Source organism: Elephas maximus, chromosome 11, assembly GCF_024166365.1.
Source record: "Elephas maximus indicus isolate mEleMax1 chromosome 11, mEleMax1 primary haplotype, whole genome shotgun sequence".
In the NCBI taxonomy this organism is placed as follows: Eukaryota; Metazoa; Chordata; class Mammalia; order Proboscidea; family Elephantidae; genus Elephas; species Elephas maximus.
Window position 1 is genome coordinate 111,277,730 of NC_064829.1, and position 26,462 is coordinate 111,304,191.

The 26,462-nt window shown below is 50.8% G+C and overlaps 1 protein-coding gene across 4 annotated transcripts; it reads right to left on the minus strand.

Annotated features, from left to right (window-relative positions):
• Positions 1-16: 16 nt before the first annotated feature.
• PLD3 (phospholipase D family member 3) lies at positions 17-26,417 on the minus strand. Of its 4 annotated transcripts, none has more exons than XM_049900968.1 (12): positions 26,342-26,417; positions 13,223-13,314; positions 13,031-13,105; positions 12,803-12,945; positions 10,920-11,103; positions 9,312-9,432; positions 9,098-9,225; positions 4,875-5,075; positions 2,054-2,193; positions 1,225-1,390; positions 593-692; positions 17-484 (listed from the first exon to the last, which is right to left on the minus strand). In XM_049900968.1, the coding sequence occupies exons 2-12, from the start codon at positions 13,250-13,252 to the stop codon at positions 297-299; spliced, it is 1,476 nt and encodes a 491-aa protein (XP_049756925.1). In that variant the 5' UTR covers positions 13,253-13,314; positions 26,342-26,417; the 3' UTR covers positions 17-296. The 4 variants fall into 4 exon arrangements, with proteins under 4 accessions (XP_049756925.1, XP_049756924.1, XP_049756921.1 ...); XM_049900967.1 differs by having other exon boundaries at positions 13,223-13,355; positions 26,342-26,359; XM_049900964.1 differs by lacking the exon at positions 26,342-26,417 and adding an exon at positions 13,843-13,949 and having other exon boundaries at positions 13,223-13,355.
• Positions 26,418-26,462: the final 45 nt, after the last annotated feature.

Below are 26,462 nucleotides of genomic sequence, written 5' to 3' on the forward strand. Positions count from 1 at the left end.
CTCAGGCCCAGGCTGTACAGACAAGTTATTTACTTAGTATTATAATCTCGGACCCTTCTTGCCCTGGAAAGGGGGTGGGCCAGGGGGCTGAGCCCAGCATGCATCCCCACTTCTTTGGGGGTTGATCCCTCCCCCAGCTCTGCTGGGTCCCACGGCCACAGTGTCGGGCCAGTAGGGGTGGAGGTAGAGGTGGGAGAGCAGCGGGGAGCCTGCAGGGGCCACAACAGGGCACAGAGAAGCAGGAGCATGGGGACAGGGGCCTGGACCCAGGACACTTGGGTCCACAGGCCTGGGCCTCAGAGCAGGCGGCAGGCGTTGCCCACGCTGTCAGCCGAGGCGTCAAGTTCATGGCTGTAAGGGGAGTCCCAGTCCCGCACAAACACGGCCTCCAGCTGGCTCCGCAAGCCGCCCCGCCCATTCTGGGTCACCAGCAGTGAGGTGCCTGCTGTCTCTGTGAAGTAGCTGCCGGACCAGTTGGAGGTTCCTATGGGACGGGGGGCAAAGAGTCAGAGCCCCGTGGGGGTCGCCGGGCCCTGGTGTCCAGAGCTCTCCCTGTCCCCTCCGCCCCTTCGGCGGTCCTCGGGCTACTCACCGATGTAGGCAGCACGTTCAGTTACCATGTACTTGTTATGGCTGACACGGGCATATGGGATCCGGGCCTGGGTCTCGTCCGCAGGAACCACAAAGAGTTTCTGAGTGGGGAGGGAGAATGGGGAAGAGCATGAGACGCTGGGTGGGTTGAGAGAAGCCCCAGGTGTGGCGTGGGGTATGGAATGAAGTCTGTGAGAATGGGGACTCAGCTTTTTCCACAGAATCCTCTGGGCAGAAGACGGCCTAGTGGGGTGGCAACTCAGTAAACACTCACTGAAAGGGAGGACTGAGTCGCCTCATATGCCACCCTCTTCCCTCTGGAATGGCTACTATTCACCCCCCAGATGTCCCCTTCTCAAGAAAGTCTCAGGCTGGGAAAGGTGCTTCCTTTGGGCCCCTCTGTCCAGGCCCCGACCCCCTCAGCCTCTGTCTCCCCTGTCCTGGCCTGGCCCAAACCCCTCTGTCTGCACTTCTGGTCTCAGCCCGACTCCTCTGCCCCATAATCTCCCCATGACGACACGGCTTACTCTGGTCTCTGGTCGTCCTTGTCAGGTGACCCGGGAGCTCCGTGAGGGCCATGTCCCAGCACTGCCTACACTGGGACTGAGGGGTGAGTCTGGGGCAGGCGCTTACCACCTGGATGTCCAAGTGGGTGTGGTTGTCACGCAGAGCAGCCAGGGAGAGCAGGAAGGCCCGCATGGACAGCTCTGAGTGGCCCCAGCAGCTGACCAGCAGGCGCACCTTGACGCCCCGTTCATAGGCGGCCCGCCGCAGCCCGTCGTCAACAGCTGGCCAGAACCTGAGGTGGCGGATGTGAAGGGCACTTTTGTCCATAGCCTCACCTTCAGCCTCAGGGCCAAACCTGGACCCTGCTCAGCTTCTGAGAGCCCCCGAGCCCTCCATCTCTGGCTCCCAGTATCTGCCTCCTTAAACCCCACATTCTATACACCCCATTTCTGCCACCCAGCTCCCAATGTGACCATTGTCTTGTCCACTGCCCCCAGAAAACATTCTTCGGCTTCCCAAGCCCTAGTATCCCCCGTCTCTGGCCCTCAGCCCCTCCTTCATATTGCTGATCAGAAACCCCCAACCCTGCTGCCTCAAATCGTAAGACTCTCAGCCCATCCCTGTGCCCCAAACACCAAGCCCACACCCTGTTTCCAGCCCATGCTTCCTGCTTGGCACCTCCTGAAACCCTCCACCCCCACCTCACGCCTCCAGTCCTTCACCTTTGCCCTTACCTCCAGTATTCTCACCCTCTCCTCTGACCCCCCCAAATGTCACCCCTATCTCTTAGTAATCCCACCCCATTCCCGTCTCAAGCCCCCAGGTCTCTTCTGCGTCTTCCAGTGGTCACCCTGTCCATCCCCATTCCCCGGCCCCCCTTCCGGCTTTCTGAGCCTCATCACTCCTTGTCCTGTCTCCTCCCCGTCCTGAGCCCTGTCCATGCGCCTAGTGGCACCTGTGTGGATGAGAGAACTCCATGGTGGGCAGGTAGTTCATGACTGCAACGTAGATGAAACTGCGGGCGCTGTCCACCACGTTGAGCAGAGCCTTCAGGTCTGGGGTGCGACCACTTGGACACAGTGGTGGGGGTGCACTCTGGGGGTGAGGAACAGTCACAACAGATGCCCTGCCAAGGACACTGTCACAGCGGACCCCGTGTTTGGACAGCTCACTTCAAGCTGGGTCCTGTGGAGCTCAGAGTCCTCAGGCTCCATGAAGGGGAGGGATAATTGCCTTGTCCGTCTCACAGATGAGAAAACTAAAGCTCACACAGGGTAAGTGACTTGCCTAAGGTCACAAGCTGGTACATGGAGCCAGGATTTGAACTCAGGCTGTCTGGTTCCAGAACCTATGCTCTAACCAGGGGGTTCTCGACATACGGCTCCTGGTCCAGCAGCACCAGCCTTCGTCCCTGGTCCAGCAGCATCAGCCTCACCTGGGAACTTGTTAGAAACACAAATTCTTGGGCCTCACTGCACACCTTGTACTGAATCAGAATCTCAGGTTTTAATAAGCCCTGCAGGTGATTCTGGTGCATAGTCGAGTTTGAGAACCTCTGTTCTTATGACTTTCTTTCCCTGACTGGCTCACAGCCCGCCCCCAGTGGGAATGCCTCAGGTGCCCAGCTGGCCCCAGATCCCTCAATCCTCATGACAGCCTGTGGGGTGATAAGCGTTGCTACCAGACCCACTTTTCAGATGAGGAAACTGAAACTCTGAAAAAGGAAGTGGTCGTGGGGAACCCTAATTCCCTGTGAGTCTCGAGATTCTTACAGTAAAGGCTTTCAATGAATCATGCTTCCCTGTGTCCACGCCTTTGTGCTGGGCCTTCCACAATGACTCTGGGCCTGGCTGTGGAACTTGCTCTGGCCAGTGAGTCATCAGCAAATGTCATATAAGCAGAGGCCTGAAAAATACTTGTGTATTGGAGTCAGCCTCCTGGGCACACAGCTGCCACCTGAAGCAGCCAGGGCTAGCCTGCTGGAGACGTGTGCCTCAGCTAACAGCCAGCACCAATACCAGACGTGCGAGCGAGGCCCTCTCAGACCAGCCGAGCCTGGATAAGCCATGTTCCCCACCCAACTTCAGAACAACAACAAGAAGAAGAAAAACAACAAACATTTACTAAATATCCCATTACATGAGAATACCTGTTGTGGCCAGATGACTAGAATCACAGGAACGACCCAAGTGGCAGCTGAAGAACCTCCCAGCTGAACCTAGCCCAAGCTGTTGACCCACAGAATTGTGAGCAAATAATTTTTGTTTTAAGCCATTAAGTTTCAGAGTGATTTGTTGTGAAGCAATAAATAACTAGACATTCCCATTCCTCACATTTCTACTTTTAGGGAACTCCATCAGATAATTTCTGGCCTCTCTTCTCTACACCTCCTCCCTCATTCCTGCCCTGGGGAGGGAGCATGACTTTGGGGTACGTGGGAGAGGTTAGGAAGAAACTGGGTAGGCAAGGGTTCCTCAAGTACTGCCCCCATCTCTGCCACTTCTTAGCTGGAGGATTTTGGGCAAGTCACTTTGTTCCTCTGTACCTCAGTTTCCTTATGTGTAAACGGGACAAAAATAGCACCTACCTTCCAGGGTTGTGATGATGATTAAATGAACAGATCACCCAGCAAAGTATATGCATGCAGTAAGTATTCAATAAGAGCCAGATATTATTACAATTATTAATGATAGTAACATCATATATTATAGTTATTATTATTGCAAAGATAGCAGAAATAGACAGGCATGTCCCGGCCAAAGCAGGTATTTTCATGTGATGGGGCATTTAGTAAGTGCTGTTTGTCCTTAACGCAGTCAGTGGCTAACCAAAAGGTTGGAGGTTCAAGTCTACCCAGAGGTGCCTCAGAAAAAAGGCCAGGTGATCTAAAAAAATCTACTTCTGAAAAATCAGACACTGAAAACCGTATGAGCACAGTTCCACTCTGACACACATGGGGTTGCCATGAGTTAGTCGACTCAATGGCAACTGTTTTTTTTTTTTTTTTTTTGGTTGTTTTTATTATTATTGTCATTGTTTGAAGTTAGGTGGGGAAGATGGTTGACATTTCATGGAGTTCCCCTAAACAACACAAGTCTACCTGTCCTGTGTTACAGCTGCAATGTGGCAGGGCCAGAACTCAAACTCTTCTCTATCTGGGATTTTAATTATTCTATCAACCTTCCACACTGGGCAAGATCCAGAGCTCTGGGGACCAAGGGGTACCCAGGCTGCCCACCTCAACAGTGAAAATATCCACAGCCAGAAACAGTAGTTCCTCGTCTAGAGTGCTCAATATCTGCCATGAGCAACAGCTGGCGCTACCCAATAGAACTTTTTACAGTTTGGAAATGTTCTACACCTGCGCTGTCCGACACGGTAAGCCTCTAGTCACTTGTAGCTATGGAGTACCTGAAATGTGGCTACTGCAACACAGGAACTGAATTAATTGTAGTCGTTTGGGTTAAATTTAAAGAGTCACATGTGGCGATACTGGGCAGCACAAGGCTAAACCAATGGCTTGATGCACATGAACCCAAGTGGACCTCACCCATTCGCCCTAAGAGATTGTGAATATCAGGATAGACCCATTTTCTAGTCAAAACTAAGGCCTAGGGAGGTTGAGGCATTGCCCAGGCCCCGACCAAACACAGTGACGGGGTGACGGCCAATGGTCAAGACATGCCCTCCCCACCAGCCATTGGGCAGGGAAAGATGAAAGCCGTGAGTCATGGGGTGTGGCCAGGGTGTGGCAGGGCCCCCCTCCCCAGACTCACTGCCAGATAGGCCAGAGCAGGGGTTCCGTTGAGGCAGATCTCCATTGGTGTCTCTTGATTGTAGCGGGTGTCATAGGCCCGGGGCCAGGGTGACGGGATGGAGCTGCCTGCCTGGCCCAGGAACCAGTAGGCCTCGAAGATCTTGGTCAGGTCACGAGCTAGGCAGCTGCAGTTGTACATGACCACGCCCAGCTCCTTGACCTGTGGAGGGCAGTGCTGAGATCAGGTGTAGTGGCCTGGTGCCCACAGATGACAGAGACACCCCCAGCCCCTCCGTCTCCACACCCCACTGTGACTCAGTCCACACCCCTCTCTCCTCTATCTGGGTTTTTAGTTGTTCTATCAACCTTCCATGCAGAGCTAGGTCCAGAGCTCTGAGGACCGATGGGTACCCAGGCTGCCCACACCAACAGTGAAAATACCAATAGCTAAAAACAGTAGTTCCTTGTCTAGAGTGATCAACATTTGCTGCGAGCAACAGCCAGCACTACCCAATAGAATTTTACGCAGTGATAGAAATTTTCTGCATCTGTGCTGTCCAATATTATAGCCTTGGTCTGGCCCCCTCTCTCTGACCCTCGGTCTCCCCTCTTCTCTGCCCCTCTGTCTTCCTCCCCCTCTCTCTGGCCCTCAGTTTCCCCCCATTATGGATTGAGTTGTGTCCCCCCCAAAAAAAACATGTGTTGTAAATCCTAACTTCTATGCCTGTGGTTATCTCATTTGGGAATGAGTTGTCTTCATTATTTAATGAGGCAGGATTAGTGTAGGTTGAGTTAATCTCTTTTGAAAAAGCAAAGTAAAAAAGCAGAGATAGGGGAGGAGAGATGAAAAGCTAGGTGAAGACTGCCCAAGGGAAGCAGCTCAGAGGAGACAAGGACCTTCCTCCAGAGGTGACACAGAGAGAAAGCCTTCTCCTGCAGTCAGCACCCTGAATTTGAACTTCTAGCCTCCTAAACCATGACAAAATAAATTTCTGTTTGTTAAGGCCATCCACTTGTGGTATTTCTGTTACAGCAGCACTAGAGAACTGAGACAGAATTTGGTACTGGGAGTGGGGTGCTGCTGTAACAGATATTTGAAACGTGGAAGGAGTTTGGAATTGGGTAATGGGTACAGGATGGAAGAGTTTTAAGGTGCCTAATAATAAAAGCCTAGATTTCCTTGAAGAGACTGTTGGTAGACTTATGGATGTCAAAGGCAATTCTCGTGAGGGCTCTGAAGGAAGTGAGGAGAGCCATAAAGAAAGTCTCTGTTGTCCTGGAGAATATATATGGGGCAACAGAATGTTGCTAGAAATGTGGATGTTAAATGTGCTTCTGGTGAGACTTTAAAAGAAAATGATCAGTGTGTGACTGGACAATGGAGGAAGGGTGATGCTTTTCAGGCAGTGGCAAATAACTTGTCTGAATTATTTTCAAATGTTTGGAGGAAGGTAGAACTTGTAAGTGATGAACCTGGATATCTGGCTGAGGATATTTCTAAGCAAGATCTTAAAGGGGCTGCACGGTTTCTCCTTGCTGCTTATAGTAAAATGTGAGAGGAACGGGATGAACTTAAAAATAAACTGTGCAAAATGAAAAAATAATTTAAAAATATGGAAAATTCTGTTGTGCAAACTAAGGACATGTGTCCTGGAATATTCACCAAGGATGTGGTTACACAATATTTTGTTAAAGTGATTAAGCCTGTGGCTGATGGATCTAACCAACTACAATGGCAGAAAACCCATCAGCTTAGACTGAAAGGGGACAGTGAAAGAAAGAAGGGAAAGAATGCTGTCTGACTCCTGGAATTCTACAGTCAGGAAACAGGTCAAAGGAGCTACATCTGTTGTTCTCCAAGAAAAGAAAAGGACCAAGGACCATCCCTGGAGCAGCTCGAAGATCAGAACTGTTGGAAGCAGCACTGGAAGCAGGGCCTTCTCATTTTCAAAGGGTGGGGCCACTGTCTCCTGGATCTCAAAGAGTGGAGCCAGAGTCTCCGAGGTTTCAAAGAGTTGGATCTTCACTAACTCGGTTCCAGGGTGTGGAGCTGCTGTTAAGTGTGCCAGGGGGATGGGACCGCTGCCCAAAACTGAGGGGGTGGGGCTACCACACTCAAGGGACAGAAGAATAGGGCCTGCCAGGACTGACAGGGTGGGGTTGCCACTCAGATGGACTAGGAGAATGGGGCCAACCAAAGCCAACAGAGCAGAGGTGCTGTCCCAGTGGGCCTAAAGATGAAGCTAAAGCCCAGAGCCAAGGGGCCTCCACCCAGAATTCAGACAGCATGGCCACCACCTAGATTCTGGAGGGTGGGACCCCTTGCTACACATGGTTCCAAAGAACAAAGGATTATTTTCAAGCCTTGAGAGCTATTGTAAATTGTTCTGCTTTGTTTTGGACTTGCTGGGTGCCTGTTATCCCTTCTTTCCCTCAAATTTTTCCCATCTGTAATGGAAATGTCTACATTGTGCCTATTCCACCATTGTACTTGGGAAACAGATAACCTGTAGTCTAGATTTCACAGGTTCACAGATGAAGAGAAATTTTGCCCCTGGCTGGAATATGCCTGAAGTCTCATCCATAATTGATTTAGATGATTCAGAAGATGAGATTTTGGACTTGGAGTGGATTTAAGACTTTGGGGATGATGTGATGGGGTGAATGTGTTTTGCAGGTGACAATGACATGCATATCGTGGGCCAAAGGGTGGAATGTTATGGATTGAATTGTGTCCCCCCAAAAATATGTGTCATAAATCCTAACCTCTACGCCTGAGATTATAATCCCTTTTGGGAATGGGTTGACTTTATGTTAATGAGGCAGGATTAGTGCAGGGTGCGTCTTGAGTTAATCTCTTCGGAGATATAGAGGAGATTAAACAAGCAAGGGAAAACAGCAGAGATGGGGGAAGAGAGATGCTAAGCCACATGAAGATCCCCCAGAAGCAGAAGCGCAGAAGAGACAAGAACCTTCCTCCAGAGCCAACAGATAGAGAAAGACTTCCCCTAGAGCTAGCACCCTAAACTTGGACTTCTAGCCTTCCTAAACTGTGAGAAAATAAAGTTCTGTTTGTTAAAGCCGTCCACTTGTATTTCTGTTATTGCAACAGCAGATAACTAAGACACTCCCTCTTAGAAGGAAAAGTCCTGGGATAGACATGAACTTGACTGACTCAAGACAGACTAAAATCTGGAGTCAAGTTTTTGAAAATCAGTTATTCCAAAAGTTCCTGGGTTCCTGAAAGGGTATATGCTGTTGCTTCTCCTTGCTACCCTTTATTGAGCCAGCTCCAACTCATACTTAGGACTCAGCCAGACTGTGCCAGCTATCCTCTGGGCGCTCACAGTCCCTGGGGTTCCCTTGTCCCTCTGGTGGCAAACCTGTCTCCCCACTGGAAGGGAGGACAGGCACCAGGGATGTCTCAGTCACAGCTGTATCTTCAGCATCTCCCCACAAAGTTGGTGAGATTAGAGGCGTGGGAAATATTTGTCGAAAAAGTGAATTAATGTCCTCTTTCACATCACTGATTAAACTCTTCCTTCTTCCCGGTCTCATGCTAATTCCCACTGATCCTTCAGGTATCAGATCAGTTATCACGTCCTCTGGGAAACCCCTCCCTGATACCCCAGGTTGGGTCAGATGCCTCTTCTTAGCTTCCATAGCCTTCTATGTTTCCCTGTCCTGGTCCTGACCCACCTGCCTGTGCCCCGGTATCTCAGCCGCAAGGCCCCTGCCCATGCCTCCCCATCCTCGCCCACCCTTCTATGTCTCCCCCATCCTGGTCCCAACCCCTCCTCCTGCGCCTCTCCTGTCCTGGCCCTGACCACTCTGAGATGTCATGTGTGGTGACAGGCCTGTCTCTCCCATTGGACTGGGAGTTTCAAGAGATCCATCTGTTACCACCATGTTCCCAGCATCTCCCAGGACAGGGCTGGACTTGGAACAAGCACCAGGGGATGAATAATGAAGGTCAAATGCGTGGACAGGGTCTTGAGTGCCCTGTGGAGGGGCCAGCAGCTGCCATCAGGGATTGGAGGGACACCCAGTCTCCTGTGAGCAGGGGAGGGCAGTAGTGGGCTGGATTCAGAGATATTTAGGGGTGTGGCAGGAGGCAGGAAGAAAGCCATTGCAGAGACTGGGTAGACAGGACTCTGAGATAAGGAGGGAACAGTGGGAAGCTGGGTGCCCTGGGGAGCAGGCAGTGGCCTAGAAGGGCCAGTGGGCAGAACTCAAGCAGACCTGGGTCAGGGAGCGCCAGTCCATGTTGGCACTGCCAAGGTAGAAGTGGGTCTGGTCCACCACCCAGAACTTGGTGTGCAGGACGCCATGGGTCAGCTTCTGCATGTCCACCATGCGAACCTGGGCACCTGTGACGGACAGGGGCAGTGGGTGGTGGTGTCAGGGGTAGATGTGGCCTGTCCAGGCCCTGCCGTCCTGGCTGCCCCCAGCTCACCAGTCTGTAGCAGAGTCTGTAGGTCAGCCTGTGGCTGGGGTCCATTGGGCTTGCTTACGGCTATGCGGACCTTCACGCCTTGGGGTGCCAGGGTCTGCAGCTGCCGCAGGACCTCCTCGCCCTGGGGTAGAGGAGAGCTTCAATGGGGCTCGGCCAGCTCGTGCCCCAGTCCCACACGGCCTCCCCACAGTGTTACTCTGAAGTTGGGCTTCAAGATTTGATTAGAGGTGAGCCCATTTGACACTGAGCCAGAACACCTAGGGACAGCTTTACAAGTTAAGATCCCAAATACCTTCTCTGTTTTAAATACTGGCTCCTCTGAACCCTCTCCCCACAACCCCCAGAGCCTCCCTGCCACTCCTCCACCTCCTGGGGACCTTCCCAAGATCCAGCATGCTTTGCAGGATGTTGGGGGCAAAGCTCAGGCTGGGGGTCCAGGAAAGCATGGGGTGAGGCATGACCACGCCAATTGTAACAACCAACAGTTCCCTGACACTACTTTGTGTCAGGCCTGTTCTAAGGCCCTCAGGCCTGAACTCAATGAATTTTCACACAGCGCTGAGGCAGGCCTGACTACAGTCCTGGCGGTGCAGGTGAGAAAACTGAGACACCAAGAGCTCGGTGGTAGAGCAGGGTTTGAACCCAGACCGTCTAACTCTGTCCGTTGTGGGAGCCCATGCTGTTCTGAACTTTAGGAATTACATTTTCAGACAATGCTCAAAGAGCCCTGTGATGCTAGTAAGCTGTAAACCCACTGCTCACAGAAAGAGGCAGCAGAGGGAGGGAAAAAGGAAGAAGGAAAATCATTGTGCTTTACGATGGAAGGAGTTTTCCACCTAAGCTATTCCTTTTCAAAGCCTGATGCATTATTTTGTTTTTTTAATTCTGTGTGAGGAACTGAAACAAGGATGTAACAATAGCAAGCCCTTGTAATCGACTGACCCTGTGCTAGGGAAATGGGTTAAAGATTGCACCAAAACCAAAAAAACAAAAAACAAAAAAACAACCAAATTTGTTGCCGTTGAGTTGATTCTGACTCATAGCAACCCTACAGAACAGAGGAGAACTGCCCCATAAGGTTTCCAACGAGTGGCTGGTGGATTTTAACTGCCAACCTCTTGGTTACCAGCCGAGTGCTTGACCTCTATGCCACCAGGGCTCTAAAAATTGCACAGATGAGCCCATTTCATCCTCATCAGGGCCCTAAAGGGCAGATGCCAGAGACTTGCCCCGTTTTACAGATAAAGAAAGGGAAGCCCAACAGGTGACATGACCTCACACAGCTGGGAAATGGTGGCCTGGCTTGACACTGGGCTGTTAGTGGCTCTGCTCTCCCATTTCTCTGTGGAAGGGGATCAGGGCTGCGTGTGGGTGGGCAACATCTGCCAACCTAATCCCTCGTAACCAAACCCGCACCCTGCCGCCATCCTGAGGCTTCCAGATGACCGTGATAAATGCCCTGGGGCCAGAGGGCCATGTGAAGACAGCTGCTTCCAGAAACCTGTGTCCAATCAGCTGTGTGAGCGAGGCCTGCTTGTCTCCTGGGCTATAGGGTGCATATCCCCCAGCCCTGCCCCTGTGCCTGTCAGGGCCCAGGCTGCCAAGTACCTGCTGGGCAGAGGGCTCCTGGGTGTGGGTATCATTGTTGGTGAGGGTCCAGTAGAAGGAGGCGATGTCCAGGCTGCTGTGGGCACCGGCAAGCAGGCCCAGCCAGGCCTGGGTGGTGGAGGGGTTGCCCACAGAGGTGTTGGGGAAGTCAAGGCCCTCGGGAATGCTCTCCACCAGCACTGCTCTGGAAGACAGGGATGGGAGTGCACGTCAGCCATAGGGGCAGAGGTCTGCCATGGCTGTGGATGGAAGATGAGGATGGGAGTGCACATGTGTGGCTGTACTCAGGATGCTCCGTGAAAGACATGTGTGCGTCCACAGACACAGATGGGAGACTGTGGCTGTGATGTCTGTGCCTGCCTGTCCGCAGATGTGGGCAGAAGGTCCTTGGTGTGTGTTCATGGATGTGGATGGAAGATGCCCCGTATGTCAACAGACGTGGAGGAAAGACTATTTGTATGTGTCTAGGTAAAGACTTTTTTCCTCTAGGTGTGTACTGGAGTTCCCAGGTGGTGTAAACGGTTAACACGCTCGGCTCAGTTGGAGGTTCGAGTCCACCCAGAGAAGCCTCAGAAGAAAGGCCTGGTGATCTACTTCCAAAAGATCAGCTATTGGAAACCCTGTGGGGCATTTCTACCGACACTCATGGGGTGTCAGAGCAGGAGTCGGCTGATGGCAACTGGTGTGTGTGGACGTGTCTGTCCACAGACGTGGGCGGACGACTGCGCGTGTGGCTGTCTGTGCGGACGTGTCTGTCCACAGACGTGGGCGGACGACTGCGTGTGGCTGTCTGTGTGGACGTGTCTGTCCACAGATGTGGGTGGAAGACTGTGTGTGTAGTTGTCTGTGTGTATCTGTCTGTACATAGATGTGAGTGGAACATTGTGTGTGTGGTTGTCTGTGTGTACAGACCTGTCCACAGATGTGGGTGGAAGATTGTGTGTGTGGCTGTCTGTGTGTACGCATCTGTCCACAGACGTGGATAGAAGATCGTGTGTGTGGGTATCTGCGTGTATCTGTCTGTCCATAGATGTGAGTTTAAGATTGTGTGTGTGGCTGTCTGTGTGTACGCATCTGTCCACAGACGTGGATGGAAGATCGTGTGTGTGGGTATCTGTGTGTACGTGTCTGTCCATAGATGTGAGTGGAAGATTGTGTGTGTGGTTGTCTGTGTGTACATGTCTGTCCACAGATGTAGGTGGACGACTATGGGTGTGGTTGTCTGTGTGTACGTGTCTGTCCACAGATGTGGGTGGATGACTATGGGTGTGGTTGTGTGTACGTGTCTGTCCACAGATGTGGATGGGAGACTGTGTGTGTGGTTGTCTGTGTGTACGTGCCACAGATGTGGATGGGAGACTGTGTGTGTGGTTGTCTATGTGTACGTGTCTGTCCACAGATGTGGACGGAAGACTGTGTGTGTGGCTGTTTGTGTGTACGTGTCTGGCCACAGATGTGGATGGAAGACTGTGTGTGTAGTTGTCTGTGTGTATCTGTCTGTACATAGATGTGAGTGGAAGATTGTGTGTGTGGCTGTCTGTGTGTACAGATCTGTCCACAGACGTGGATGGAAGATCGTGTGTGTGGGTATCTGTGTGTATCTGTCTGTCCATAGATGTGAGTGGAAGATTGTGTGTGTGGTTGTCTGTGTGTATCTGCCTCTCCACAGATGTCAGTGGAATATGCTACTGGGGCTGCCATGGGAACACATTTGTGGAGGGTGGCCACGGAGGAAGAACCTGTGAGCTTGCACTGTGGACTCTGTGACGTTCTCTGTCACCATCACTGGGTGTGGCTGAGTGCAGGCCCTCCTCAGTGCGTGTCTGAGCGTCCCTGGTGAGGGCGGACCCCTCCCCCCACCATCTGGGCCTCCTCCCACTCACTCGCAGGGGTCGTAGCAGGGAGCTGGGCGCTGGTTGGGCCCGAAGAGATGCAAGTCGCCGTATTCCCATAGAAACAGCTGAGTCATCAAGGCACCGAAGCCCACAACTGCCAGGATGAGGACCAGCAGGACCCAGCGGGCTTTCTGTGGGGAGGGGAAGGTTATCAGCCAACCCTAGAGGGTGGCCCAGCCCCTGCTGAGACAGACAGTGGGTGGCAGAGACTCCTACCTTCTCTGCAGCTTTCCACGCTTCAATCTCATTCATTGGCAGCTCGTTCGCAGGCTCCTCAGCAGGCACCTTCAGCTGGGGGAACATGGCGTGGGAGATTGTGAGGTGGCAGGGGGTTGACAGGTCCATTCGGGGGAAGTCCCCCAAACCTCCACTGTGCTCAGCCCCTCCCCACAGCCCCCATCTGCCTACCTCCTGGTACATGAGCTTAGGCTTCATCATGCCGGGCAGCTGGGGGATCTACAGAGCTGAGGCGGGAAGGTGGGTGTGTCAGGGTCTCCAAACTGCAGGGGACAAAAGCTGGGGCTGGGTGGGGTGTTCCAGCCTTTTGGAAGATACATAGGGGGAGGATCAGTCTTGGGACTCACAGGGTGCACTGGGTCTCCTCACCCGTGATCACAAGGGGCCCTGGCAACACGCCCGCCACCCTAAAAGGAGGAAGCTGGTCTTTGGTCAGCAGATCTTTTGAAATCCTTCAAAGTCTAATCTCTTGAGGCTTTCTTCACATCACTGTGCAGCGCCTGGTCTGCCCCCCTCCCCAGTCCACCTTGCCCCCTATTAGCGCCTTCCCTTAGCCCTCTTCTGAGCTCTCATCTAGACATTCCCCAAAAGGCAGCTCTGGATGGGGTCCGTGGAGCCCCAAATCTTTGTGCCGGGACTGCCCAGGTGGCATTTTTCAGGTGGCTCTTCTATCCACATTCCCAGGTACCCACCAGACAGTTCAGACCGGGAGCCCGTGACCATCGGGGCCACCCCGCCAGCACCCAGCCCGATGCCAGTACCCCCCGACCCCAGAGGGGCCTCGGTCTTACTCGACAGGCGGCAGCTGCTACCGCGACGGAGCCCCAGCTTCTGCCCCGACCGGCTGAGCCCAGGCTGGAGGAAAGGGGGCGGAGCCCACAGAGCTCCGCCCACTGCAGCGGGGAGTCTGCGCAGTGCGCGCAAAGCCGGCCGCCCTCACCGCAGGGAGGGGGCGGGGGTGTTGTCCCCGCTGCGGTCAGGTCAGCTGGGCCCGGGTCGGGGGAGTACTTGGCTGGGCAGGGGCTTTACCGCACCCTACCTGGAAGCCTCCGGGTTGGACAGACAGACCACAGAGAAAGAAAAAAGGGACCCCCTCCATATTCCCCCCGGCTAAAAACCTTGTGAATTTTGGTACCATAGACATGCGCTACCTAATCAAAAATAAATTCATGAATAAAATTAATTTTCGAAAAGTTTATACGATAGGATGGAGAGAGCAAAGTTGAATGTGATGTACAGATGTAGCGATATAATCAACAGAAGACGCAGCCCACGCTATGGGGAGTGGAGAGGAGCGGAGGAGAAGGCGAAGATGCTGGATTTTCTGCTGGAGCCTGTTTGGACCACAGTATTTTTTTTTTTTTTTTAAGCCACCTGGTATTTTCATAGGGATTTAAAAAGTTTTATTTTTCTATTTTTGGAGATCTCGGCTTCTGGCTGGAGGGATAATCAGGGGCTCCCACCTCCCCATTCCATATCTCCCAAGCAGAAGTTAAGACTACAGCTGGAGGAATAAGTTGGGGACTCCCCTTCCCCAATTTATGTCAAGGACACACGGGCTAGACACTCCTCCCCCCCGCTCACACATACAGGGGCGGGGAGTCCACACCTAACTCCACAAAAAGAACGTTATTGAGAAGCAACAGTGTTAGAAGTGGTTGCTTTGAGAGAGTGGGGTGTGTCAGGATTGCTTTTTCACTGTGAGCCTTTTTTTTTTTTTAATTGTGAAATATAAGCTACTTAAAGTCCCTGGGTAGTGTAAGCAGTTTGCTGTCTCGACTACTAACCTTAAGGTTGGTGGTTCAAACCCACCCATCGGTGCCAATGAAGAAAGGCCTGGAGATCTGATTCCATGAGGATTATAGCCAAGAAAACCCCATGGAGCATTTCTATCCCGAAATATGTAGGGTTGCCAGGAGTCAGGATGAACTCGATGGCAATGGGTTTGGTTTTGGTTTTGGTTTATAAGCTACCTACAGAAATGTATAGGAAAACATCTGTGTAGGTTAAAAAATAATTATAAAGCAGACAAACGTGTTGCCATGTCCCAAGCTTTGTCACTTTTAAAAAGGAAAAAAATTGTGGACATGCATTACTGCGATTACGAAAAGATTCCAAAAGGGAGCTGAGATCTCCCTTCACTTCAAAATCCAGCCCATTGCTGAAGGGGTAATTTGGAAGCCCCTCCCACCAATGTCCAATTCCAGATTGTCAAGGACAGACCACACCTTTAGTGGCGTCGGGGGGGATATTCTACAGGCTGGGAAGGGTGTGCTTCTTGGCAGAGGTGCCCCCCAACGCCAGCGAGGAAGCAGAGCTTAAGGACCAGCTTGGGCATCACCATAGAGCCCCCTGGGGATTTTAGGAGCCTCTTACTGCAGGGAGACAATTGGGGGAGGATAAAATGGATCCAGCAAGAAACAGCAGTAGACAGAGTTTATTTCAAACTCCAGAGGTCACCAGGAAAAACCGAAGAGAAAGTCTTAGAGGTGGCTGACCACACGGTTGTGGGGTGGGGGAGGAAAGGCGTGGGGCAGGAAACATGTGCTTTTTATTTATCTGAAGGCCTGGGTGAGAAGTATTTCATTTAAGAATATGGGTTCGGAGCAACAGAGATGTAAAATTAGAGAAGCCAAGATAAATAAAAACAAAACTCAGGGAAAGGTGGAGCGGGGAGGTCTGAGGGAGGGGACTAAGAGGCCAGACAAAGGGGATGTGGTGCTAGGAAAAAAATAAATGGATTTTATGCAAATTGTTAGCCACCTTTTGGCTCTCAGATTGTACAGTAATTACAGGTCTGTAATGATGGTTATTTTTTTTTCATTACAGACCTGTAATCACTGTACAATCTGAGAGCCAAAGGTGGCTGACAATTAATGATGGTTAAGCAGTGGTTAAGCATACGGCTGCCAACCAGAAGGCCAGCAGTTCGAATCCACCAGCTGCTCCTTGGAAACCCTATGGGGCAGTTCTACTCTGTCCTATGGGGTTGCTAGGAGTTGAAGTGATTCCATGGCAACGGGTTTAATTTTACTTTTTGCTATATTTTTATCAAGGCAATCCACTTAAGGCATTTGAAACAAAAACTAGTACTAGAGAGGTGGTTTAGGCTTGATTGGCGATGCAGTTAACACTGTGGGTTCTGGAGCCACATACCTTTGTTTGAATCTGCATTGCCGCACTTATGTGGCTGTTTGACCTTGGACAAGTGACAATAGCTCTGCCTCAGTTTCCCCATCAGCAAAAAGGGGCATGATAACAATTGCGCCTACCTCATAAGGCTGTCCATTAATTCTACATGTATTTATTGAATACCTACTATGTATCTGGAAGCCCTGGTGGTGTAGTGGTTAAGAGCTATGGCTGCTAACCAAAAAGTCAGCAGTTCAAATCCACTAGCTCCTTCTTGGAAATTCTATAGGGCAGTTCTACTGTGTTCTATAGGGTCGCTATGAGTTGGAATCAACTCAACAGCAATGGGTTTGGTTTTGGTGTACTATGTAGCAGGTGCTGCTCTAGGCAGTGGGGATACAGCTGTGCAGAAAACAGACATGAAGGGAGACAGACAATAAGCAAGGTAATAAGTAAATGATAATGTTAGAAAGTAATAAATGCTATGGAGGAGGGAGAGGGGTAAGTGAGGGAGGTTGGGATGGTTTGCAATTTTAAATAAGGAGATCAAGGAAGGACTCACTGCGAAGGGGATACCTGAGGGACAACTTCAAGGGGGGGAGGAGGGAGCCATGCGGACTTCTGGGGGAAGGGTGTTCCAAGCCACCAAGGCAACAGCCAGTGCAAAGGCCCTGAGGCAGGAATGTGAGTGAGGAACAGCCAGGAGGCCAGTGTGGCTGCGGTGGGTGGAGGGGACCTGGGGGAGAGGAGGAGAAGACAAGTCAAAGAGGTGACAGGGGCAGACTGTGCAGGGCCATCTGGACTGTGGTGCGAAGTAAGACAGGAGCCAGGCTCCAGACTAAAGGTATGAACACGTATAAAGTCCACGGAGTCACTGGCATGCAATAAGTTCTCAATAAATGGGGGGAATGGTATCCAGGCTCCTCACAATACCAAAACTGCATCCCTTATCCCACCTCCAGAGGCAAGATGGTTGCATTTTTATTGTAGGCCTTTATAGGGGAACCCTGGTGGTGTAGTGATTAAGAGCTCGGCTGCTAAATCAAAGGGTTGGCAGTTCGAATCCACCAACCACTCTTTGGAAACCCTATGGGGCAGTTCTACTCTGTCCTATAGGGTTGCTATGAGTCGGAATCCACTTGATGGCAATGGATCTGTTTGTTTTTATGTACTTACTATTAAGCAGTGCTGGCGGCACAGTGGTTAAATGCTGGCTGCTAACCCTAAAGGTCAGCAGTTCAAACCCACCAGATGCTTCCTGGGAGAAAGATATGGCAGTCTGCTTCCATAAAGGTTACAGCCTTGGAAACCCTGTGGGGCAGTTCTACTCTGTCCTATAGGCTCACTATGTGTCAGAATCGACTTGATGGCAACAGGTCTGCTTAGTATTTAATTAAAAAATGCACATAGGATTTTTATGGACATTAAATTATAATGAAGCTCAGGCTCCTAGCTGGACTGCTCCTTCCCTGAAATCCCAGGCTCCAGAAAAGTGGTGTGGTCTCAGCTGGAAAACTAATCTGGTGACCCCCACCCCCAGAACCCTGGATGGGGGAAGGGCAGGGTGAAAATGAAGGTCAGCAGAGCTGGGCTGTTGGGTGCTGGCATTTGTCCTCAGCCCAACTCAGGCCCTGTGTTCTCAGGAACCTAGAACTCCCACGGGGGCTCGTCCTTAAACTCTGCTTCCTTGCTGGTGTTGGGGGGCACCATTGCCAGGAAGCACGCCCCCTCCAGCCTGCAGAATATCCCCACTCTCCTTAGCTGGTGGCGCTGCCTGCCACAGAGCGTGACACCACAGCCCGCAGAAAAGGAGGAAGCAAAACCCATTAGGCTTTTGAGACTCACGTTGGGTTACAGCTCCCTGAACACCCCACCTGGGGTGGGGAGATGTGATCCCTCCTCCACCACCATCAATTCTTTGGAATGGAGAGTCTGGGGTTCAAATCCCACCTCTGCCACTTCCTTGCTGAGTGACCTTGGGCGTGGGGCTTTATTTCTCTGAGCCCTACTGGTCTCGGTGGTAAAACGGGGATCATCTAATACCCATCTGAGGTGACTGTGGGATCTTTGAATGGTTAGGGGTGTGGGCCTCAGAGTCCCACGGCCCTGGGCGCCCATCCCAGATCTGTGTAGAACTGAGGAAAAGGGCTCCCACTTCTGAGCTTCACGTTCATGATTTGAAGAATGGCGAGATGAATGAGACCAACCTCGCATTTGCTCGGAAGGATCAGTGACATCATTCATGGCAGGCAGGTAGCAAGGTGCCCAGCATGAAGCAAAGTCTCCATACCACGCGTCCCCTGGTATCCTGTACACACTGTTATCACAGACGCAAAACTTTGACTATCTGCCTTGAAAAACCAAGTTTGTATCTGATTTATCCCTCCGCCCCCAGTGCTCAGCACAATGTGTTGTTAAGTGCCCTTGAGTCGGTTCTGACTCACAGCGACCCTACAGGACAGAGTAGAACTGCCCCATAGGGTTTCCAAGGAGTGGCTGGTGGATTTGAACTGCCAACTTCTTGGTTAGCAGCCGAGCTCTTAACTACTGTGCTACCAGGTCGCTAAGAGTCAGAATCAACTCGGTGGCAACGGTTTTTTCAGCACAAGTGTAAGCGCGTGAAAAATATTTGCCAAAAGTAGGAGAATGGAAAACGTTGAAAAGGCTCTTGCAGATGTCTCTCTGGAGCCAGGGACATTGCTTTTATACACAATGATGACCAGCTCGGGTTCTAAGCCCAGAGCAGAGAGGATGAGTGCAGATCATGGTATCTCTGCCTGAAAGTACGGCTGAGAGGACGAGAGACAGGACTCAAGGTTGATTTAAGCCAGCTGAGGGTGCAAAGGTGGCTGTGGGGTCATTCACCTGCCAAGGCACACAGGAGCACAGGCTTAGTAGCAGACCACTGCATAGGAAATGGGTAGAAATCTAGGCACCTTCTAAAAGGTTCAGATGGGGAGTCTTCTTGGGCTTAATGGAGCCAATTTTCATGACTATGCAGGCCCCTGTGGACTGAACCATCAATGGTCTGTGGCCAGGCCTACAGATAACAGAACAGAGCACTGGTTTTACAAACTATTATTATTTAAGTAGCAGAGCTTTCAAAGGCCCCCTTAATATAGATGCCCTTTCTAGGGAGAGAAGATGCTCAGTCTGAAAAACAATTGAATAGGTCAAAAAAAAGTGTCACGAACAGTGAAGACTTCTGAATTGGATCTCAACAATCTAAGATGTCCCACCCCTGCTCAAAATCCTTCTATGGCTCTCCATTGCCCTCAGAACAAAGGACAAACTTCTTCACATCAAAAAAAAAAAAAAAAAACTTCTCACCATCAAGTAAATTCCGACTCATAGCGACCCTATGGGACAGAGTAGAACTGTCCCGTAGGGTTTCCAAGGAACAGATGGTGGATTTGAACTGCCAATCTTTCGGTTAGCGGCCGTATGCTTAACCACTGTGCCACCAGGGCTCCTTACATGTCCTAGAGGGCCCTAGATGCACAGTCCCCTGTGATCCTTCCTCTACCATTATAGCTTCAGTTCCCCTTCTCTGACTCCCAAATCTTCCTCCCCTGAACTCCAGTTCTGGAGGTCCCATGGCCTCCTAGACACCTTCCCCAGGTGTCCCCCAGGCCCTTAGATCCCTCATATCCCAAACTGTCCTCAGCATCTCTCCCAACCCTGCTCTCCCCCGGATCCTCCTTTCACAGACAGCTATCCTACCCATCTTCCAGGTCTCCGTCCATGTGCCAGCTCCTCCCAAAAGCACCCTCTGACTCTCCCTGAGCCCTGGACTCCCCAGAGCCTGTCCACTTAGCCTACTGAGTCTCTCTCCCACCCACACCTCCTCCCATCCCCACATCCCAACCCTGGGCCTCCACCTCAGCAGCCTCTCTGGGTTCTCAGCCTCCACCCTCAATCTCTCCAATCCCCCTCCCATCTGAATTTGATTTGTTCCTCTCCTGCTGAAAATCCCTTTGTAGCTCCCTACTGTCCTCAGGACAAAGTCCCACCTCCTCACAGTGGCTCCCCCGGGCCCTGAAGGATCTTCTCCTAATAACCTCTTTGGCTACTCTCACCATCCTTTACGCTCCAGCCAAACTTAATATCTTTCGGTTCCTTGAACTGAAACCACACTTTCACCACCAAACCCTCCCACAGCTGCTCCTCCAGCCTACCGTAGTTATCCCACCTCTTCACGTTTCCCACTGCTACTTGCCAAGTCCTGTTCCTACCCTTCAGTTCAGGTACCTCCAGGAGGCCCTCCCTGACCACCCAGGTTGGTTCAGGCACTCCCTTGGGCTTCCACAGCCCCTCATACCTCCCGCATCTTGGCCTGACCCCTCTGCCTGCCCCGACTCTGACTCCCTCCACCTGTGCCTCCCCCATCCTGACACTGACCCCTCCACCTGCGCCTCCCCCGTCTCAGCCCAACTCCTCTGCCTGTGTGTCCTCTATGGAAGCCCTGACTATTCTGGGATGTCACTGTCTGTGATGAGTCTGTCACCCCCTGGGATGGGAGTCCCCTGAGGGTAGGGTTGGGGCTGTCTCAGTCACTGCTGTGTCCCCAGCACCACCTGGCCCAGAGGCAGTACACAACAGATGCTCAGTGGCCCGTTCATTCACTTATTCATTCAATGAGCAGTTGTTCAGTGACTCCCCGCTGCCAAGCCCTGTTCTAGAAACTGAGGACACAGCACAGAACAGGAGAAAGAAATCCCTCCCGAAGACACTATTCTATTGGAGGAGCGAGAGAGTAGATAAATCAGTGAAACCTGTAGTACGTGCCTTGGAGAAAAACAAGGCAGGGGAGGGGGTGAGCAGCATCGCAGTGAAAAATGGGTGATGGCTCAGTTAAGAAAATAACAACACAACAAGTTTGGGGCAAAAGAGCAGCATTATCCCTGTTTTTTCAGATGGGGAGGCAGGGCTCCAGGGAGTCACCTGACTAGGTTGCACAGCATCAGTTGTTGGCCAGGAATTTGAATCCAGAGCTCAGTTCTGTACCAGGACACTATGCTGTTGAACCAATTCATGAACAAACAAACAACATGGCAGACGCTCCCTTCCGTGCCTCACGTGAGACCCAGCACCCGAGGGGGGCTGGATGTGGGGCAAATGGAGTAAGGCTAGTTAGGTTTTTTGAACTAGGCCCTGCTTGAAGCACTTGTTGTAGATTAACTCATTCTCACAACAGCCCTTTTCTTACCCTCACTGTTATAAGGTCACTATGAGTCGGAGTTGACTTGATGACGATGGGTTTGCTTTTTTTTTTTTTTGGTTATGGATTGAATTGGGTCCCCCAAAACATGTGTTGTAAATCCTAAACTCTATGCCTATGGTGGGAGCCCTGGTGGTGCAGTGGTTAAGAGCTCTGCTGCTAACCAAAAGTTCAGCACTTTGATTCCACTAGCCACTCCTTGGAAACCCTATGGAACAGTTCTACTCTGTTTTATAGGGTTGAGGTTATAAGCCCATTTGGGAATTGGCTGTCCTTGTTATGTTAATGAGGCAGGATTAGTATAGGGTGTGTCTTGAGTCAATCTCTTTTGAGATATAAAAGAGATTAAACAAGCAAATGAGCAGAGATGGGGGAAGAGAGATGCGAAGACACATGGAGATCTCCAAGGAACCAGGAAGCAGAAGCTGAAGAGACAAAGACCTTTCTCCAGAGCTGAAAGAAAGAGAAAGGCTTCCCCTAGAGCCGGTGCTCTGAATTCAGTCTTCTAGCCTCCTAAACTGTGAGAAAATAAATTTCTGTTTGTTAAAGCCATCCACTTATGGTATTTCTGTTATGGCAGCAGTAGATAACTGAGACAGAATTTGGTACCAGGAGTTGGGTGTTGCTGTACAGATTTAAGGTGCCTAATAGTAAGAGCCTAGATTGCCTTAAAGAGACTGTTGGTAGAATTATAGACGTCAAAGGCAATTCTGGTGAGGGCTCAGAAGGAAGTGAGGAGAACTACAGAGAAAGTCTCTATTGTCTTAGAGAATACATATGGCACCAGAAACAGAATGTTGCTAGAAATGTGGATGTTAAATGTGCTTCTGGTGAGGCTTTAAAAGAAAATGATGAGCATGTGATTGGACAGTGGAGGAAAGGTAATACTTTTTATGCAGTGGCAAAGAACTTGTCTGAATTATGTTCCAATGTTTGGTGGAAGGTGGAACTTGTAAGTGATGAACTTGGATACCTGGCTGAGGATATTTCTGAGCAAATCTTACAGGGACTGCATGGCTTCTCCTTGCCACTTACAGTAAAATGTGCGAGGAAAGAAAGAGATGGACTTAAAAATGAACTGTGCAAAATGAAAACAAAACTGAAGATTTGGAAAGTTCTGTTGTACAAACTAAGGACACATGTCCTAGGATGTTCACCAGGGAAGTGGCTACACAATCTTTTGTTAAAGCGATTAAGGCTGTGACTGACTGATCTAACCAACTACCACAGCAGAAAACCCATCAGCTTAGACTGAAGGGACAGAGAAAGAACAAAATGAGAGAATGTTGTCTTCCTCTTAGAATTCTACAGGCAGGAGACAGGCCAAAAGAGCTACCTACATCTGTTGTCCTCCAAGGAAAGAAAAGGATCATCCCTGGACCAGCTTGGAGATCAGCAAAACTGCTGGGAGGAGCACGGGAAGCAGGAACTTCTCTGTTTCAAAGGGTGGGGCCATGGTCTCCTGGATCTCAAAGGGCAGGGTCAAAGCCTCCTAGTTTTCAAAGAGTCAGATCTTCACCAATTCGGTTCTGGAGTGTGGGGCTGCTGTTAAGATGTGCCAGCGGGATGGGGCTGCTATGCCCAAGGGGTAGAAGAACAGGGCCTTCCAGGGCCAAAGGGGTGGGGTCACCACTCAGATGGAGTAGGAGAATGGGGATGCCTAAAGCCAAAGGAGTAAAACTGCTGCCCCAGTGGGCCTGGAAGGCAGAGCTGAAGGCTAGGTCTGAGAGGCCTCCACCTGGAATCCAAAGAGTGTGGCCAAGATCCTGAATGTGGAGGGCAGGGACATTGCCCTGATAGTCTCAGAGAACACAGGATTATTTTCAGTCCTTGAGAGCTAATGTAATGTGTTCTGCTGGGTTTTGGACTTTCTTGGTGCCTGTTATTCCTTCTTTCCTTCAATTTCTCCCATTTGTAATGGAAGTGTCTACCTTGTGCCTGTTCCACCATTGTTCTTTGGAAACAGACAACTTGTAGTCTGAAGTTCACAGATTAAAATGGATTTTGCACCAGGATGGTATACGCCTAAAGTCTCACCCATATTGGATTTAAATGATACTGAAGATGAAATTTTGGACTTGGAGTGGATTTAAGACTTTTGGGATGATGTGATAGGGTGAATGGGTTTTGCATGTGGCAAGGACATGAATTCTGAGGGCCAAAGGGTGGAATGTTATGGGTTGAATTGTGTCCCCTGCCCCATAAGTGTTGTAAATCCTAACCTCTCTGCCTTGTGGTTATATTCCCATTTGTGAATGGGCTGTCTTTGTTACATTAATGAGGCAGGATTAGTGTAGGGTGTGTTTTGAGTCACTCTCTTTTGAGACATAAAAGAGATTAAATAAGCAAGCAGAGGACAGATGGGGTAAAACAGATGCCAAGACACACGGTGATCTTCAAGGAACCAGGAAGCAGAAGCTGAAGAGACAAATACCTTCCTGCAGAGCAGGCAGAGAAAGCCTTCCCCTAGAACCGAAGCTCTGAATTCAGACTTCTAGCTTCCTAACTGTAAGAAAATAATTGTGTTTGTTAAAGCCATCCATGTGTGATATTTCTCTTATAACAGCACTAGATAACTAAGACACTCACTTTACAGGTAAGGGTAGTAAAGACCCAGAGAGGTTAAGTAATTGGCATGAAGGGACACAGCCAGGAAATGGTGGAGCCAGGATTTGACCCCAGGCAGGCTGCCTCAGAGCACCATGTGTAGATAGTGATAGCTACCTCTCCTGTCATTTACTGCCTGCAGATCTGTAGCTGCCCTCCCTCCCTCCCTTACAGCAGCTGAACCCAGAGGCATCTCTGGCCTCTCAAAAAATCCACTGGTGGCCTCCTCCCGCCTCCAATTTTTTTATAGGGATATTTGAAGCTTTTTCCAAACATAAAGGATATATGAGTACAGGTTTAAGAAGACTCTGGTTCCCCTTCCAATCAAGCTGCCTCTTGCCAACCCATCCTGGGTAGAAGTCTGGAGCTGTCGCTGCTCCAGGTGATGGCTTCATGTCGTATCAGATCATGTCCCTCTGCTCCAAATTCTCCCATGGCTTCTGTCTCAGTCCAAGTAAAAGCCAACGTCTTCTTCATGGCCTACGAAGCCCCACACCTTGCCCTTGTGGCCTGTTTGATCTCATCTCCCACCCCTCTCCCCCTTGTTCATCTCTCTCCATCCTCACTGGCCTCCTCGTTATTCCTTAAATATTCTGAGCACACTCTTATTTCAGGCCTTTGCATTTGCCGTTCTCTCTCGGCTTAGAATATTCTTCCCCCAGGTAGCCATGTCACTCTCTCCCTTCCTTCAAATCTTTGCTCAAATGTCACCTTCTCAGAATAGGCTATACTATTTAAAACCCCCATCCCATCTCCCCCAGCCCCCTTCTACACGCTACATAATCAACTTACCTTTTGTTCCTTGTCTCTTACCCCACCTAGAATGTAAACTCTTCCAGGCCAGGGTTTTTTGTCTGTTTTGTTGACTGCTGATGGTCCTAGTGTCTAGCACGGTGCTGGGCACACAGTACATGTTTATGAAAGACTTGTGGAATGAATAAATAGTGTTTTCATTACCATTTTGCAGATGCAGCAACTGATGCATGGGGACATTGAATCTCCTGCCCGAGGTCACGCAGCTATGTTATTGCGAAGTGCAGGAACCAAGAGTGGAATGACTGTACTAACTGCCTTGCTAAGACCAGCTGAGTGAATAAGATACTTATCTCCCCATCTGGGATTCAGGGTTGCTGAGGTTTGACTGCAGTGTAGGGGGATCTGCCTCACCTTTTTGTATGCTCAATTCTAGATAGTCAAGGTGTGGGTCTAAGTGACTCACAAGCTCCCCTCCCCTGCCTCCTACAAAGCCCTCCTCGGCTCCAACAGCACTGGCTAAAGGCCTTTATTTTTGCGGGTGGGGGCATCACTCAGTCCAACAAGATAAAGAGCTAGGGATGAAGTACTTACATGAGCAAAAGTTTGTGATGAACTATGGGCCACCCCCACAGGTATGGGGACGTGGCAGAGGTGGGGGCAATGTGGAGATCGTGATGTGGGTATGGCGATATGGCAAGTGTGACGACAGCACCCAGAGACAAGGAGAGGGACAGCGAGGAGGTGGGAGCGCCCAAGCTGCTATGCAGTGGATGGAGGTGATTGGATGGGGGTGATGGAGGGTGACATGGTTAAAAAATACAAAAATGCCACGTCAAGCTGAGCATATCACACGAATAAACTCCAGGAGTCCTCACACTCCTGCCTGATGTAGAAGTCCTTGTGTGCATTTTACAGATGAGAAAGCGGAGGTTGGACAGGTGTGATAAGGTAGCCAAGGTTACACAGAGGTTCAGTGGTGGAGCCGGGATTCCAGTGCACCCCAGTTAATGGGCCCTAGTACCCTGTATGGTGGCGAGTACGTGAGCGGTGACTCGGGGAAATGACAGTGACATGGAGGGGAGAAAAGCAACTGTGAAGCTGGGTGGCTCTTTAACATGAGCCATGGATGGAGACTGTCAGAAGCAATGGTGACATGGGAGTGAGGGAGGCATAGGAGGTGAGGATGGCATAAGTTAAGTGAAGGGTGACAGTGATTTAACGAGAGAGATGGTGACAGGAGGCGTGCGAAGGTGACATGAGGGTACGATGACGATTTAAGACAAATGAAGACTTCATAAAGGAGAAACGGCAATTAAAGAGGGCGACAGGAGAAGGCGATGAGACTTAATGGGGGGCGATTGCGACGTAAGGTGGCAGAGGGGACTTAAGGGAAGCGAAAGCGAGTTAAGGCGACAGTGACATGAGGAGAGCCACGGCGACAGAAGGGGACTGGTGACGATTTAAGTGGAATGCGATATAGCGAAGGAATGGCAACATAAGGGGAGGGATGCACTTTAGAGGGGAACAACACAAGGAGGGCGGCCAAAGCGCTGCACCCGCAGATTGCACAGTACCTGCGCTCCGCGTCTCCCACTCCCGTGCCCAGCCCCGCACGCACCTTGCAGGCTCGAGCCCCGCCCGACCTCCCGCCCCATCCGTGCGCAGGCGCACACCAGCTGGACTGCGGGGCGGCGG

What these genes read in the sequence shown, in the direction of transcription:
- PLD3 (XM_049900968.1), bottom strand. Translation starts at nt 13,252, where the DNA reads ATGATGAAGCCTAAGCTCATGTACCAGGAG. An exon ending in CTAAGCTCATGTACCAGGAG is followed by an intron (nt 13,106 to 13,222) that starts GTAGGCAGATGG and finishes ATGTTCCCCCAG; the next exon opens with CTGAAGGTGCCTGCTGAGGA. An exon ending in TGAACGTGCTGCCTACATCG is followed by an intron (nt 485 to 592) that starts GTGAGTAGCCCG and finishes CCCGTCCCATAG; the next exon opens with GAACCTCCAACTGGTCCGGC.